This window comes from Drosophila arizonae, chromosome X, assembly GCF_054131065.1.
Source record: "Drosophila arizonae isolate 15081-1271.41 chromosome X, UAZ_ARI_1.0, whole genome shotgun sequence".
Taxonomy (NCBI): Eukaryota; Metazoa; Arthropoda; class Insecta; order Diptera; family Drosophilidae; genus Drosophila; species Drosophila arizonae.
This window is the reverse complement of record NC_142927.1, coordinates 14,534,856-14,553,734: the sequence shown is the minus strand read 5'-3', so window position 1 is coordinate 14,553,734 and position 18,879 is coordinate 14,534,856. Positions and strand designations below refer to the sequence as shown.

Sequence of the window (18,879 nt, the reverse complement as noted above, 5' to 3'; positions counted from 1 at the left end):
TCTCGCATCTTTGTGGGCATACCCCCTAATACACTTCCCAAAGAGTGGGTATATATGTATATTTTTATACTTATATTTATATTCATATTCATATTCATAATCATATTCATATTCATATTCATATTCATATTCATATTCATAATCATATTCATAATCATATTCATAATCATATTCATATTCAAATTCATACTTATATTCATACTCATGTTCATATTCATATTCATATTCATATTCGTATTCATATTCATATTCATATTCATACTCATATTCATATTCATATTCATATTCATATTCATATTCATACTCATATTCATATTCATATTCATATTCATATTCATATTCATATTCATATTCATATTCATATTCATATTCATATTCATATTCATATTCATATTCATATTCATATTCATACTTTATACTTATATTCATATTAATATTTTGATATTTTATTTACATTTTGATATTTTATTATTCTCAAATTACAGGGTATTTATCTACTAAATATTATTTCTACTGATTTTGTGCTCCGATATTTGAACAAAGTAAAATGAAATATCTATAAAAAAAATTATTTCAATCTATTTTTTATATATATTTATATATAATTTTTTAATGTTTTTTCATTTGTTTTTATTTTGCGCTGTTTATGTGTGTGTGTGTGTGTGTTTTTTTTTTTTTTTTTTAAATAATGTGTCTGCATATAAAGAAATGGGAAAGTTTTTGTTGTTAAATTGCGCTGCCTTCATTTGCACTAATTTCAAAAATAAAGAAGGTAAATTTCATTTGTTATTGTTGTTGTTGTTGTTGCTGCTGTTGTTGTTGTTGTTGTTCTTGCGATGAAACGGAAATATGGCCATTGAAGACTGTTGTAGTTTTTTTTCTTCTGTCTATTTTTTGGTTTTTGTTTGATATCATTGTTGGAGAGACGAAGGCCGTCCCGTTACTTATATGAAGTGCTAATTGTTAAAACACTTGAGGAAATTTAGTTTGTTTTATTTGCATGGGCTGTGCGTGTGTATGTGTATATAATATATCTGCATGTGAGTGTGTGTGTGTGTGTGCGTTACTTAGCGTGTCTTTTTTCTTTCCTACTGACGTCAATTTCATTGGGATTTTTACGTAGCTCTACGATATAGCGATTGCACTTTAGATCAGATCAAAAACCAAATTTCTTTGTTTCAATTTAATTTTTTATGCTTGAAGTGTCTTATAAGTATATTATTATACTCATCAATGAAAGTGAAATGGGTATATTGGTTTTGTGCAATGCTGAAACTGAAATATATGTATTATATACAGATACAATTCACAAATGGAATCATGGCCAATTGAAATGTAATTGATTAGCTTTCTTTTCTCATAGAACAATATTGCAAAATATTCATATTTAATATTTATTTATTAGTTATTTTCCTAGTTTTTAATTTATTTAGTTTTTCATTTTCATTCTGAAAGTCAATGCTACACAAGAAAATTATTTCACCCTCTACAAGAAATATTGTAAATCAGGGACAAAAACATATGTTTCTGACATGTTTTACACAAGATTTTCTAAACTTTCTATTGATATTATTATGATAGAAGCAGAAAATGAAAGTGAAGCACGAATAAAAAACAAAAACATTAATAACAATAATAAACAAAATGTAAAAACGTTGTTGTTTTTGGGAAAGTTCTAAAGATGTTGACAAGTTGAATAAAACAAATAGACAGACAAAGCGAGACAGAGAGAGAGAGAGAAGGTGCAGAGAGAGCAAGAGAGGAAACCAGTGTTAATATCGCAACGTTGATAAATCCGCAATTCGAATGCGCAGACATCAACAAAATCAAAATGTATAGAAAATAAAAAAAAAAAATAAAAAAACACAATATATATATACATACAAATACATACATATTTATACAAAAGAAAAATATTAAATATAAATATAAAAAAAATGTGTATGAAAATAAAGAAAGAAATCGGTGAAAACTTTGCATTTTGTGCAATGGCACGTATTGGGATGAAACAGCGTGCAGAAGCAGTGTGTGTGTGGGGGGGAGGGAGGGGGTGTTGGCAGAGGCGTGCCCAAAGAGGGGCGTTGGCAGGGCTGATGCACGCAGAAGGGGTAACATGGAGCTGGCGCACCCACGTTGCGGCGATGCTGCGGCTCTGGCACGTGTGTGTATGTGTATGTGTCCGTGTGTGTGTGAGCAACTGCACTTGCGATTATCAGACACACACACACATTGACTGGGTAAGTATGTGTAGGTGTGCGTGTGTGTGGCTGGAGTTCGTGATGAAAGCAAGCTGAGAGAAATAAATAAATACGCGACAAAACACAAATAAGAGGCTGCTGTCACACACACACACACACACACACACACAGAGAGACACATATATACACTATATACTTATATTACAGTTATACACTAGTTGTGCACACAAGCCATAAGTTTGCATTATTCATGCTTTTGCCTTTTACAAATGTCTCTTAATATATATATGTACATATATAGTATATCGTATATAGTATATATATTTCTACAGCCCGAGCCAACATTGAGTGAACTTTACTCAGTAATAAAATTAATGAAAATAATGCATTATTATAATAATAAATATTAAATGTAATTATTATTATTATAGTTGTTTGCGCTACAAAAGCGACAAGAATTTTTCTTTGGCTATATTTCGACTTTAATGCAATATTATCAAAATATATTTATCGATCAAAATTATTTGAAAAATGCTTTATGCATGTAAATTTATTGTAATTGAAAATGTCAATCAAGGAATATCGATGTCGAATTGATTCTATTGTAAATTATATCCAATATATCTTTATGTGATTTATTTATAATACTTTAAGCACTTTTTACAATACATCCAAAATTCGAAAAGCCTTTAAATAATTTCTTTACAAGCCCTATCAATCTCTTCGATTCCAAAATGGCAACTTATCTCGTAATCGCCTCAATGAATATTGATCACATTATCTATATAGTCCAAAACATACGTAATATCTTAAGAGCGCTAATGACGTAAACAAAATAATCAACAAAATATATTCACATATACATATATATATATACTTGTGTATATGTACAAATTAATTAAAACGCTTGCAATCTATTAAGATATTACACTTAGAAACCTGTCAATTTGAAGTGTTGTACAGAAACTCGTTTCGAGTCTTGTATTTTGCATGATTCTGGTTTGAGGAGGTTTGAGCATGTGAGCAGCTCAATCAAGTTTATTGATATCAAGCTCATTCATTATCATATGTTCATCATTTATAAATACTGTATTGTTTACAACTAACACGCGTTTACCAACACTGACAACAGTTTGTAATATTTTCTTTGTTAATATTTGATCAAGTTTTTCCCCAAGGCACTTTAGCCCATTTGTTCTTCATACAACAAGCACGTTTACCAACACTGTTATATTCTACATTTTGTCTACTCAGCCCTGGTTTACCAACACTGATATATGTCTTATTTTCATATATAGTATGGCTCTCCATGCGTAGCTCCACAATATTCTTTTTGCATTGCATAATTGCTCTAATTTATTTCTACATATTTATGTATGTGTATATATAACATATTGAAATATTGATTCGATTTTGCATTTGCGTCAGAGCCCTTTATCGGAATATTTGAAATTCATGCTTTTGTTATTTTTAACAATTGATTTTTGTATACTTAAATATACATTTCTGCGCTTGTTGTTATTATAAATTTTCAACTTTTTTTTTTTTTTTGGTTTTTTTTTTGGTTTTCTTTCAATTCAATTCATTTCATTTCATCTCAAGTGCTGAAACATTCATTCATTGGCACGAACTGCACGCATCTGTTGGCCATATCATATTATTTACCAATTGACCAATTATTAATAAAAATATTTCAAGCGAGTCCACAGAATTGTTGTGCTTATTTCGACATTTTGGATAAATATCACAAAATTAACAACAACAACAACAACAACAGCACAATAGTTTCTAAATTCACAAATGACAATGGCAACAACAGCAACAATTTTACAAGTAACAAAACGTTCAAGTTACAACTTACAACATGGTGAAAGATGTAAAGTACAAATTCCCAGAGATCTGTTGCTCAGTCTCTCTCCCTGGCCCGGTCTCTTCCTCGCCCACCCCACCTCTCTCACTCTGTGTGTGTGTTGTGTGTATATCTTATGCGGAAATGTTATTCGCTGTTTACAAGAAAATTGTTTTAACATTTTGTTTGTTGTGTGCATCTTTCCCCTTTATATATATATACGAATATATTTGTGTATGTGTATATATACATTTTTTAAGTACATGCCCTTTATGGAAGCTGTAAATTACACAAGCTAACCGAATTTAGTAACCGAGAAAACTTTTTCGAAGGTTTTCCATCAGTTTCGTATTCGAATCGAAATTTGAGACTTATCGATTTGAGTTATTCAAATTTACATCGAAGTATATTCTGCAAGCCTGCTCTGAGTATAGTTTAACTGTAAAGTATGATTCTTGGTAGTTAAGTTTAATCAAAGTTTGTTCACATGTGTTATTCTTGCGTTTAAATTTAGGATTTTTATCATATTTGAAATACCGTTAGCCGTGTTATCAATAACACCAAATACCAATTAACAGCTGTACAGCTGCTTTTGAAAGCTTGAATCATTTCAGCTATGTTACTTGTGGAATTATAATAGAAACAACAACAGACGAAATACTTTTGTATTTAAGATATAGAAAATTCAAAGAACAAGAAATGGTATATTACATATATATTATTATACAGTTATGTATATGTTATAATGATGTAATAAATATACAAATATTTAATTAGTTTTTTTCTTATTTATACTTAAACATATTTATATACATATTTATAATAAATAATATGAGAGTGCTCATTGTTTTTATACCAAATCTACTCGATCTTTAGAGTACCTTCCTGTCGACTCTTCTCTGTTTCATTTCTTCAAATTATTTTTACTGGCTTTTGGCATATGGTTTACGAAATCATATTTGGATATTACACGGTCTAAGCCCTCATGCTCAAAGTGTATATGCATATGTGCGTGTGTGTGTGTGTGCGTGTGTGCGTGTGTGCGTGTGTACACCTCTACTCTTTGACAAACCGACTAAGTGACTGAGTAAATGAGAGTTATGCCAGACGCAATCTGTGTTCGTATGTCACAATTAGCCGCCGCTCTGCACTGACTGTAAAAATAATTTTTTGTGTTGTTGTGTGTTTTGGTAGACATGCAAATGTCATCGCATTTGTATAATAAATTAAATTGATGTTGTTTTGGTTGTTGTTGTTGTTGTAGAAATTACAAAACAACAACAACAACAACTACTACTACTACTACAACAACCACATCTATAATTAAGTAGTTAACTAGTTAGTTATTTGCCGCGTTACTTGTTTGGTAAGTTGATTATAGACTTTGAGCACACGAAGCAAAAACTTGCTCGCTCCAATTGTCGCTGATTTGCGAACGATTAAAAATTAACAAAACTGAAGAAAACAAAAATGAATCAAACTTAATTGCAGAATATTCATATATACATATTAAAATATGGTCTTGCCAAAGAATATAAATAAACAAGTTAAGTACAAGTCTGGATTATCATAATGATAACGATCTAAACACGATTTGCCATAATAATAGCCGTCCCTAAGTGGGGCTCGGGGTATCTGCTAGTCTAGCACTCCCGACCAAAGTACACTTACTTGTCTCACATTTAAAGGCTACTTGGTGCATCTAAAATCTTTAATCCTTTACTCTGTCTCTCTAAATTCAAACTCTGCAATGAGATTATCTAGCTTCATCCATGATCTGAACAGAAACTGCCAGTATAATAATTCGAGGTATCTTCTAGTCGAGTACTCCCGAACAAAGCACTCTTATTTGATGTTAACAAACAAATAGGGTATCTGACACGTTTACTACCTCCACTCATATTCCAATTCAGCCCTTTAAAGCCCGCGACTCTCGCTCTCTCTCTCTCTCTCTCTCTTTCTCTTTCTCTCTACGAGCTCGAACTTTGTGATGAATCGAGATATTTGATCCTATAATAAACATTGTACAAAATACATTTCATGCATCGACTGCTATAGCCACACACACACACATATATAAACTTGCTACATTTTTTCAGGGCGTGCATTTGTCGTCTACAATTACCACGCCCCGAAAGCCGCTTGGGTCACTGGGGACAAACAAATATATTTTATACGTTTTAATTGCAACAAATCGGCTTAAGACAACTTTGCCGGCTCGGCGCGTGTATTGGGTGTGTTGACCATGCCCAAGACAGTAAACCACTCTGGGGCCAAGGACAAGGCAAAGGGTTTAGCGTTCTTGTTGTTGACATCAGTTTGCAACAACTGCAACAATTATAATACCCTATACACATTGAAATATCCTATTATACATGGGTGTGTAACAGGCGAATGAATAGGTCTCGCCCTATCTGCCTATAATAGAAATATACTCCTCTATGTGGTCAGCATTATAGTCAGTTTGCCATCAAAGTTAGCAGCTTATTCAATCTACTCTACAGCCTAAATTATCTGAAATCGATAATTATCGATATACAAATTTGCTTCTTTATCAGATCAAATTGAGATTTGTAGAGTAAAAGCTCAGCCTTGATTGCAGGATATCTAGTAGTCCAAGTCTAGAGTGCATTTATTTCTTTTCTCTGTTAAGGTTTTTATGTCTGATGGACATTTATATATATACATATAGTTTATATGTACATATATTTTTGTTTTATCATTTCACTCCGTTCATTGTACGTTGCGTGGCCGCCAGAGATTGTGGAGTCATATGGTTTTTCTTGTTATTTGGCTTTTAATATTTATGAGCCGATGTCTTTTGGATGCCACTAAAGATGATAATGTTGTTGATCATCATCATCATGGGATGACTAACACACAAGATCAACAGCAACAGCCAACAGCATCAACTTCATTATGATCGAGCAGGTGAAGCTTAACTATGCCCGGCCAGACTCAACTCTTTCTCACCTCTCTTTCTCCACATCTTTCTCTAAATAAGTATGTCTGTCTGTCTGCCTGTCCGTCCGTCCAAAGCATTTGTCACTTTCACATTAAAAGAAGTTTGTTTGCCGCTCTTGGCTCAGCTTTTTGATTAGCTTTTAGTGGCGGCCTTTGTTTTAATGCCTTTTGCAAAGAGTGCATCATTAACAATGCGAAGCTGACGTCGAGTTCAGAGAAATAGAGAGATATATTTATATGTGTGTCTAGGCAGAGCTTTAATCTAATCGAAAGTGTAATAATATTATCAGCGCAAAAATATGAATATAGAAACAACAAACCTATCTTATCAGAAATTTCAAGTTTTTAAGATCATTGTAAATAGCATAATGTAATTTATAAGATTTTATTATTGTACTTTTTTTTTAAGGTAAACAATTTATTAACAAATAAGAAAGAAATGCTACAAATTGATTGATTACATATATCTTTGATTTATATCTTGATTTTAGCCAAGTTTCAAATTCTGTTAAACACTATAAATAATTTTTAAAAAATATATATCAATTCGCATATTCTTTGATGTAGAATGTAGTAAAATGTTTAGAAAGTTTGCATAAAAAAAAAAGATATAGACAAGAAAAAAAGCTAGAAAATTTTCTTGTTTCTTTCGACGCGTGCTCGAGCGTCTATCAATTCCTAATTTTATGCCAAACATTGACTAACGAATTTATTTGACTTTTATAGAAAGATGAAACGTTTTCGAATAGGAAGAGTGAAAAAAATTTAAAAAGTTTAATGAATTTATAGAAGACATTTGTTTTTTGGCAGCGCTCTAAAAAACAATTTTATATTTATTATACTCGCTCAGCACAAAGTGAGAAGAGTATATTAGAAATACTACTGAAGGAAGTTTAGACATATATGGAATCTAAACTGTTATATACTCACGTAGGGTTATTTCAGTGTTTCATTGTATAACATCTGATATAACAGAAATGTTACATTTTATGCTGCTAGAGAACTGACATCTGTTTTATATGGTGTGGATCCTGGACCAAATCGTCTATAATTTGATACTTCATTTACGTTTCAATTAAAAACTTTTGACATGTCTATTTCTAATCAAATTTCTGCTATATAGAAGATATTTTAGTTGAGAAAAAAAAAAAACTAACAGCTTGAACTGAATTTGAAGCTGTTAGCTAGGAAGATATTTCAACTATTTTAGGATCTTGAACGTGTCAATTATGCCCCAGCTGCAAAGTTCTTTTGGTATTGTTAATTTCCATTGATTTGTTTAACTTCAAATGAATCTCATTGCGCATTCGCTGGGCATCTTTTTGCTTTCGTCAATTCGTTATTGGCTTTGCTTCTTGGTAGTAAAGGGCTGGCTGGCTGTCAACTTCAAAGGCGAAAAGTAAAAAGCAAAAAAAAAAAAAAAAAACGTTTTTTATCGCTTCGCAGAAGCTACTTCTTCGAGTTGTTGTTGCTATTGTTGTTGTTGTTGTTGTTGTTTTTAGGCAAGCTAAGCGACTCACTTTGAATGGAATTCTGTTGTACACAATTTAGTTTTGGGTTGCCTTTAATGCCTAGAACTTTGTTAAGTTGAAGATTGTAATTATCTTATCTTTCAAATGAGATTACATTATTTATATGCATGTGTGTGTGTGTGTGTGTGTCCGTGTGTGTATTTACTTTGCTATTCGTTTCAGAACAGAATACAAAATTGCAAACAGTTTGTCCAAAAAGCTTTTGCGGACCTGCCATAAAAACCAAAAGTCTTTTTGTCGCTATGACAGAAACATAAATAATGCTGCCGTAAGGCAAATGAAACTCTTTAAGCTCAAGTGATACGACTGTGCAAGTGCGAAATTCGATAAGTGCAAAAATTAAACACAAATATATATATGTACATATATATATATTCACATTTATACTTTTATACATATATATCATTGATGTGTTCAAGTACTTGTGTTTGCATTTGCATTCGTATCTGTATTTGTATGTGGAGCAGGCGTTCGAGTAAATATTTAACCTGGCTTTTCTTTGCCAAGCACTGAATATCAATCGCTTTGGCTTGCCCTGTGGCATTTCGCTTTCAGGTGCTAACTTATCGAGTCGCATTTAAGACTGATTGTTAATGATGATAGCCTAAGTGTGTCTTATCGATAACTAAAATAGAATTCCATTACGTAATCATAGAGTTGAAGCCAACTTTACGCATGTCACATGCACAATAATTTCACAAATCGATAAGTATCGATCAATGACAATAAACACACATATCGATTACAGCTGAAAGCCATAAATCATAATAAATATCAATAATCTTTAGTATATAGCTATCAGATTGAAGATAATTATGTCTACACAGCTTATGTCTCTAAAGACATTTATCGATTACTTTCATTGAAAAGTGCTAATAGCTGTAATATATCGCGTCTCTATGAATTTCACTAGCAAATGCTAAAAAATACGTAGACAATAAATAATTGTATATATACATTGAGTATATATCCACTCGCACTCTCGGTACTCTCGGCACCTTCAAAATTAACCAATTCACAAAAAACGATGAGCCAAACAATCGCTTTGCGTGTCTGTCGCACACTTTAGATAGCTGTGCTCCAAAGCCGAGCCAAAGCAACAGGTAAAAAGAAAACGAAAGAAACGCCACATATACGCGATTTGTCAGGTGTGGGTAGCAAACAAAAAAAAAAAACACAATGAAGAAGAAGACAAAGAGCCGAGCACTCTACTCGAAAGTGCACGACCAAAAGATACCAAACGCACGTCGCAAGCTGCAAGTAACGGTGCTTCTTCTTATGTGGGATCAGAGCCAACTCTGAAACTATAAGCTATATAGAGTTCTTGAAAGTTCAACTAAAATTCTAGCTTTGCTAAATGTATCGATAATTTGATCAAATATATAAAAGCTTGAAGAAGAATATCATTATTCTTCGATTATTTTTAAGTTTCGATACCTCAGGAAATTTATATCAAATTCATAATGCGAATAGACTTCTTTTCTAAATCTGTAGAGTATTGCCCAGCGGGTAGCCTTGTTCAACACAATTAACAGTTGCCAGATTTTTGGCAGGTTTTCGTATTCGAAGCCAAGGGCAAACACCTATTACCTTTTGACAAATCAGTCCCAAAAAACAAAAACAACAACAACGCAGAGCGAAGAGAGCAAAGGGTAAAAGTGACTTGGAAAATTGGGAAATTAGGAAATGGGGGTATTTGGGAAGGGGGCAGATCTCGTAATTGTTAATCGACTAATGCACTGATTAGCCTGGCTAAAGAGATACGTACACGCATTTTAGTATCCAATGGGGAGGCCTCATAGAGATCGGAGCCGCGATACCCGCAGTTAGACAATTCGACTGCCAGCTAAAGGTGCGTCATATGCCAAGGGGAGTGTAAATGGTGGCGATGGGCCGAAGGGTGGGCCAGAGGAGGTGCGGAGGGGGACAGCGCTTGTCAATCAACAAGCACCGCCACTTCTATGGCTTATCTAAAGTAACTTACGCGCCGCTAATCGATTATTCTGTATTTTGTATCTGTGCGTGTCTTTCTTGCTCGCCTCAGACAGCCAGTGAAAGAGAGCCAGAGAGTGCAAGAAAGCGAAAAAAGCAGGGAGAGAGAGAGAGAAAGAGAGAGGGCAAGAGAGATGAAGAATGTTGTGGCTGCTCTGTAGCTGATAAGCTGCGGCATTTCCAACAGAAACTGGTTTCTTGGCCATGCGGCAGGGGGCGGCAAAAACCGATTTCTCAAGCTGAAAGCCAACAACGAAAAATAAAAACAAAAAAAAAAATCAAAAGTAATCTAGTCAATGATGCTCAAACGAAAGATACCCTCCACTTTAGATTTTATGTCTTTCTAAATTACTTCTCCTTTCATTAAGCTCACAAAAATAAATAAATATATTAAAGAAATTCTTTAGAAGTTAAGAACAATTTCGCATTCAGTTAACGAAACACCTATATCCATTATTCTTTTCGATCAGATAAAACGGCAGCATCAATTTGAAGTCAACTGTTTTGCTTTGCATATAATTGCGCAACTTTATGGTTACCCTCGCTTTTATATTTTGTCTCTCTGCTTAGTCTTTTTTTTTTTTTTTTTTTTTGTTTTTTATTCATTTTTAATTGGCTACAGGGTATAAAAAATCAAATGATTCATACAAAATTCAAATGTAAAAACGATGCGTTGTTTAGTTTCAGCGCCGGATATCACAATACATATATATGCATATACATATTTGTGTGTGTGTGTAAATGTGTGTATTGTTGTGTGCATGTATATGGCCAAAAGACCAAAAAAAAAATAACATTGTTGCTTTTGGTGGCCGAAAGATTGATCGCATTTCAAACAAGCCAGGCGATCAAATTTTATGCACACATAACCACAGCGCTGAAAAGCCGTTAACATTTTGCATACACAACACATACACAGACACACACACACATACATACCTACATGCACATATTGTTTACATTTATATTAAATTGCTCAGCGTCAGCATTTAGATGATTCGTGAATTCAAAGAAGGAGTATATTGATTAGCCAAAGACTTTTGAATAAAATACTTAAATATATCTTCTACCAGTTTTGCATCTGTTGACTTCTGTTGACCTGGCCTAGGCGTGATTCACAAATTTTATTCAAAAATATAGATTTTCTTATATGTATATATTATCTAGCTCTTAAAATTTATGAATGCGTATGTTGCAGTCGGTTACCCCCTGTAGCGATGTACTTATTATACTTTTCTCTAAACTTATTTTTGAGTTTTTGATTTAAAGTCTGCATTTTAGATTTATTTACGAACGTTTTTTTTTTTTTTTGTTTTATTTTTTTTTTTTATTCTCCGCAATTTTAAAACTTTTTTTTCTGGAATGCGTAAGTGATTCTATTTCAGTTTCTTGGCTTAGAGCCTAGAATTCAATGATTAAAGGTTTTTCTTTTTATTGTATCTTATTTACTATATTATAATATAATATAATCAATTATAATATATTTTGTTATTTATTTTTATTTTTTTACTTTTTCTTCATTTCAATTTTTTTACTTTCGGTTATTTAATTCATTTTCATCAAATTAATTTTTATTTAATTTATTATTACTATTTTTTTTTTTTTTTTTTTTATTTCAGCTTTTTTTTTTTTTTTTTTTTTTGATTTGATTTTTTTTATTTTAAAATATGAATTATATTATATATATAATAAAAATTATCATTCCCTAAATAAATATAAAAGTATTTAAGACTTTCATTTGTACAAGGTAATTAAACTATTTCGGTATACTTTTAATAGTTCTATATGATATAGTATTTCGAATTGATACTATGCCAAGAACTGAGAATATATACAAATATAAAGACTAATAACAGTTTGCATACAGAGAGAATGGAGGAGGAGGGAGAGAGAAAAGATTACAGCTATTCATTGTTGATCAACTCAACTGAAGGCAATTACATTAAGCTGGATTTCAGCTGAGTAAAAGAGCCTAACCCATTATATAGAAATCGAAATGAATCTCAACAACTAAAAATTCTTTAGATATGAATGGCTGCAGCAGCCTTGCTATTGCGTTAGATAATTTTTGATGAGCTGCTGTTAAAGCCAGCATAATATAATCATTCATATGCAAATGGCTCGGGCTTACGGCCGATCTCAACTCTATTCTATTTTTGCTTGGCCATAAACTAGAACACTTTCGAGAACTGGCTTTTCAGACTCTTTGCCACGCCCAAGAGAACAATTTCCGAAGGTCGCTTTGGATTTTATATATGTATATAAATATATATATTTTTTTTGGGTATTTGCATTTGAAACTAGCCTCGGCGTTTGATAACTAAATTTGTATATATGTATATAACTGATTTGACTGTTTATTTTTGTTTGCTTGGATTTTTTTGTGGTTGCTTTATAATCAAATTTGTCACATTGACCCATATATAGACCTCAACTCGTCAAGTCCAATAACACGGTGTGAGCTCTAGAGTCAAGCATTCGAATCAATGCTTCAAACTATTTACAAAACAAACACACGAATTGAGTTCTCGATGTTGATTTAGCGAATGGCATGTTTACCATACCATATGAATACCCTAACCATTGAATAGTCTAGAGTATTTGCCTGGACAAAGTAAATAGGGAATTTTAAGAACTTTTAATATTGTTTAAACGTGAATTCACGCTTTGATAACTCCCCTATGCTTATAGTAAATATCTATATATCTGCCCATCTATAGGGAATCTTCAAGTCGTTATGAGAGTGCCCCCAGTATAGACGACTCTTGCCTGATTCGTATTTACTTGGGGTGTCGCTCTGTCTATTTTGCTGGCGCAAACATGGAAAAGGTGACAAACCTTATGAAGCTAATGAAGCTGACAAAGCCGAAAACAACAAATGAGCAACAGCTACAAAACCAGTACTCAAAAGGCAAACTGAGCTGTGTGTGTGTGTGAGTGTGTGTGTGTGAGTGTGTGTGTGTGTGAGTGTGTGTGAGTAAGTTGAAGTAATACAAACTTGGACTTGATTTGCTGTGATTTTGGCATTTTCGTTTAAATGCGTTCAATGGCATTCAAAAGCGTGTGCGAGCTGCCTGCCGCCAACTGTGCAACAGGCAAACACTGTTTATGCAACACGAGCTATTAATTGTATATGAGTTGCCATATATGTTTACAGCCACAGCACTGCAATCAGCTAATCAGTCAGTTAATCAACTAGCTCACTTGTCACGAATACATTGTAGTTTGCCAGAATTTACAAGATGAGCTTACTTCAATTACAAAGTATCAGATTATGCGTATCGTATAAACTCTACTTCAATACTCATTCCCGAGTTGAAAGGGAGTATATTAATTTAGTGTATATATATAACATTGATATACTATATATACATGCACCAGCTGGAGGCGTATCAAACATCTGTAAATATTAAACAAATCGTATATTAGCCAATCTTACTCATTTTCCCAAAGCCTTATCAAATTATTTTCTAGCCATTCTACAGCAGGTGTATACTTAAGCCTAGCTCATCCATTGCACACAGTAAGTATTGCTTACAGGGTATTTACATGACATTTTGCAGCTGAGCTAACTTTATATGGTCAATGCGTCAATGCGACTCGACTTGTTGCCTTATGGGAAATTGAAATTGAAATCGAAATCCATATCGGAATGGACAGCCCCCCACATTAATGTCAGATAGCGCAGGCCAGGCACATTTTTATTATTACTGTGTGCTTACATAATTAGTCGTAGTCAAGGTTAACCTTAACGTTAACTAAATGGTCAACTGCTTGAGGCGTGCTTATCGTACAAAAAAGAAAAAAATGCCAAACACACTTCAATACGATCCCTTGTTCCGATAGCCCAGGTACAGTACCGTGTGCCATAGTATGCAAAAATGCTTGTACTGCACATCGATAAGATTGCCAGAGTCTATCGATATTGTATGCACATACATTTAAGTAGTGTAAATCTATATATGTATATATACATATATATATATATAAGCACGATCGCTATTGACTTATTTTTAATCAACTTGAACTTGGACTTGGGTGTGGTCAACCTCTGCGCCATAAATTAGCCGTGAATCACTGAACTGATTGAGAATCGACTGCGGCAATAAATTCGATCAATTCAAATCCACTTTGGACAGTGGAATGCAGGTGGAAATGCACATAAATAGGGCCAAACATATATGTTATACTGAAGAAGGTTTGGTATAACAATTGATAAAATATTAAGAAAATAGATATCTCATTTCAAATTAATTTATTCATTTTAGTTAATTTTAGTTTCATAACAAATTCCCTGTACATCAAATCTATGGAGCAACGTTCAGTTGCTCTTCACGAGTGTTTACTGTACATTGTATTTACACCTGAGCACAATCGTAAGGCTGTGAAACTTCGAAAACCGCATTGACTTGATCAATAGACATAAAGGTTTTTATGAAAATAGAAAATGTTCACGCAGACCTACACACACACACACATAGGAAATGTCAATGTGTGCGTGTGTGTGTAAAGATTTGCATACTACTAGCACCTGGCTGCACCTGTTGCTGCTGCTGCTATTATTGTTGCTGCAATGCAATTGTTTTGTATTTTTAGTGCAACAACAACAAAACCGAACAATAAACATGCAATCGGTTCTCGATAAATAAATTACACACACATACATACCCATACATGTGTATGCATGTAAATCTAGCTGCACACACACACACACACACACACACATGATATGCATATATCTGTGACAAGAGGAACAGTACAAAAGAGTGAAACTGCCGTTAAAATGTACACGCTAAAAATTGATTCTATGTGAGCTCGCTCTCCCTCTCCAGCTCCCCCTCTCACTGTCTTTATCGTTCTCTATTTCACTTGCCTCCCCTCTTTCTTCTATAACTACTTGGGAATTGTTGCTTTTGTATTGTTTGTTGCTTTTATTTGCGCTACTGGTTGACCTTGACAGGCATCGACAAACACACAAATACACACACACACACACACACACACACACACGCATACAAGCACACACACGAACACAGAGCGGCACAGCGAGCGAGCGCATTCTCACGCACGAGAGCGCACGTTCGCTTCACTAGCAGCTCGAAGAGGCGCGCGAGCAAGAGCGAGAGGGCGAGTGTAACATTTAAAGGTTTACCATTACCATACGTAGTATGCGTGTGTGTACTCACCTTTTGCGGCACTCATTAGATCTTTAACCTCTTTGATAATGCGCTTGATCTGTTGACTAGTGTGATCCAATTCCTTTTCGTGACGATTCAAATTATCACGAAACTCGGGACTATCGACGATGCATTCCTCAAACTCCAAGGGCTCCAGGCCGCGGCGTATGTCTTTGCCGCCGCCCATTTTTGTTGTTTTTGTTTTTACTTTTGATGCTGTTATTGTTGCTGTTGTTGTTGACTTTGCTGCTGTGCTGCTGCTGAAATTTGTTTTATGCTTAATCTTATTGTTGATATTGTTGTTGATGTTGTTGTTGATGCTGCTGCTGTTAGGATTGCTGTTGTTGTTGTTGATATTGATTTGGGAGGCGTATGAATTGCTGCGCCGAAAGCGACGGCGCACAAAGTAAATGTGTTTGTTTTTTAATTTGCTCTTTGCTGCAGCTGTTGCTGCTGTTGTTGTTGCTGTTGTTGCCGTATCGCTGTTGCTTTGCTGCTGCTGCTGCTGTTGTTGTTGTTGTTGTTTGTTAGTAGCTGTTGCGTTATAATTGTTGTTGTAATATTTCTTTTTATTAGTATTCGCTGTCTGCGGCTCATTAGTATTTAGATTTGTATTAAAATTAATATTATTAATGTTGTTATTATTGTAATTATTTTTGTATTGCGTCTGCTTCATAATTTTAAGCGAAAACAAAATTATTCAATTAAATATTTATTTATATATACATGCGTATATATATATTTATTTATTTATTTTATTTTTTTAATCGGCACAATTGTGTTCTTTTTTGTGTAATTTATTAAATTTTTTGCACTTTTTTATGATTTTGTCAAACGAAAGAAATGCAAAACAATTTTTTGCGGCACTGTAAAAACAAAAGGAATTATAATTAATACACACACACAAGGCACATGCTACAAACACATAACAAAAAATAAGTATATATGTATATGTATAAAATTATTATAATACCAAAAAAAATACACACAAAAAATTTGGATTTTCCATTTAAGCAAAACGTGCAATGAAACAATACACAGCCTAGGCATAGATATAAAATGTATATAAAAAAAATAAATGTATGTATATATGCATGTATGTATGTATGTATGTATGCATGTAGTTATGTAGATGGCGACTGTGTAAACAATAACAATAACATTAATAATAATAGCAAACGGCTGCCGTCTTTATTATAACAAAAACACAAGCAAGCAAAAAAATAATAATAATAAATAAAGTAAATATAAAAACACGCAAAGCAAAGCTAACCACAAACATGTGGAAAGGCAGTAAAAATAATTGCTTGTAGTACTAACTTTTTTTTCAAATGCATATGCTCAATATGAGAAGAATGCAGCAGCAAACCCAACAACAACAATAACAATAACGGCAGGCAGAGCTGAGCAGCGAAGCAAGAGCGAGAGAGTGCGCTGGCTAAGCTACGCAAAGAGCGGCTCACGCGTTCACTTGCTCACTCAGTCACTCACGCACGCACAGATGCTGCCAGTGCTGCTGCAGCGCAGCCGAAAACGCTAAGGCACAATTATGTTTATGCGCTGCACGTAGTCACAATCTATTGTTGTAATACTTTGTATGCAAATAGAAATTCAGCAAAATTCGCGAATTGTGAAATTTATGAATAAACTTCGATCGTTTTTTATTTACATATTGAACTTTCTATTCTATGCTGAATGCAAATGAATAATTGCAATTCTGATCGTACTATCGGACACTGCATAAACTCAAAAATGTATAGCGAAATTTATGTGGCGGCCGCTGGTGTTGCTGCCCTGCTTTCGTTATTGTTGTTGTGGTTTTTGTTTTTTGCTGTTGCGGCTGCTTGCAATTTGACTTTGGTTTGCAGTTACTTTTTGGTTTCCGTTTGCTGCAACTAATTTCATTTGCTAAAAATCAAATTTCGCTCAGCTATACAATACACACACACACGCACACTAAACACTCTGACACTCGCACACTCACACACACAGAAACATGCATTCGCCGTCGTTTTTAGCAGAAACTTGTTGAATATGTACGTAAAAAAAACTGGTTGCGCGACATCAACTACAAGGCGCGTTCAGTTCGGCATACACAATACAGAGACGTACATACACATACACACATGAACACGCACACCTTCAACAATTGAAATTGCACTGCATATTTGCGTTGTTTATATTTATATTATTTTTTTATGATTTAAGATTTCTTTTTTTTTTTTTTTTTTTTTTTGAATAGTTTTGCCAACTTGCACATACGCTCATATACACTCTCTCACAGACACACATGCACAATACAGCGCGCACTTTTGGTCAAGAAGTGCGACATGAACTTTATTTTCTCACATGTGTATTTCCACAAAACGGGAGAAAAAATGCAAAAAAAAATATATATATGTGAAGAAAAAAAGTGGGAAATAATTAAAGCAACAAAATTACACACTTCATTGCATAATTTCAGCTGCTGCTGCGGCGGCTGCTGCTGCCATTTTGATACGCGCGATCAAGTAAATACGCGTATTTCAAACGCAACACCGCGGCACACACACGAAAAAAAAAACAACAAAATGCAATTGTTGGCCCGTCGGTCGCGCGACGTCGTTGTCCGTTCACGGCAAAAATCCAACAAGACATAATCTGAAAACAACAAAAAAATAACAGCACACATCCACAGTCGGTGAAGGTTACGCCGTGCACCAGCCGCTATTCAGCGTTCTCTGAGAGCGTAAAACTACAAACATCTGACGTCATGTTTGACTGTTGACAGGTGCATACATTAACAAAATTTTGTAACGGCAGCTCTCTAACTGTGGAAAATAATCGTAATATTTTTGTTCATTTTATCGAAAGATCGTTAATCTTATAAACAAATTATTTCAATGAATTTAATTTTATATGTGACGTCACGAGTACAGCTGTTACTCTCCTGTAATGCTGCTGTTATTGTGTTGCCTGATTGTAGTTTTTAACATAGCGCGCCACTATTTTTTCCTAATGCGTTTAAGTTGGAAATTGTTGCATGCCAATCCAACAGTTAATTAAATAGCAAACAATCACGACTTTCTGACATAATATTACTATGTAGTTACATTGATGCCAGCAAATTTGTTTTTGGACTCTGTTTACTTACTAGCCGGTTTGTAGAGATGCTATGTAACAGAGCT

General features: G+C 33.8%; 1 protein-coding gene across 2 annotated transcripts in view; it reads right to left on the bottom strand.

Annotated features, from left to right (window-relative positions):
• The window catches only part of Graf (GTPase regulator associated with FAK), a 63,128-nt gene extending 44,767 nt beyond the window's left edge, over positions 1-18,361 (bottom strand). For both annotated transcript variants that reach the window (XM_018014342.2, XM_018014343.2), the window contains exons 1-2: positions 18,159-18,361; positions 15,722-16,578 (exon numbers count right to left, since the gene is read on the bottom strand). In XM_018014342.2, coding sequence (XP_017869831.2) covers positions 15,722-16,388 — 667 coding nt within the window. In that variant the 5' untranslated portion in view covers positions 16,389-16,578; positions 18,159-18,361. The remainder of the gene's footprint in view (positions 1-15,721; positions 16,579-18,158) is intronic.
• Positions 18,362-18,879: the final 518 nt, after the last annotated feature.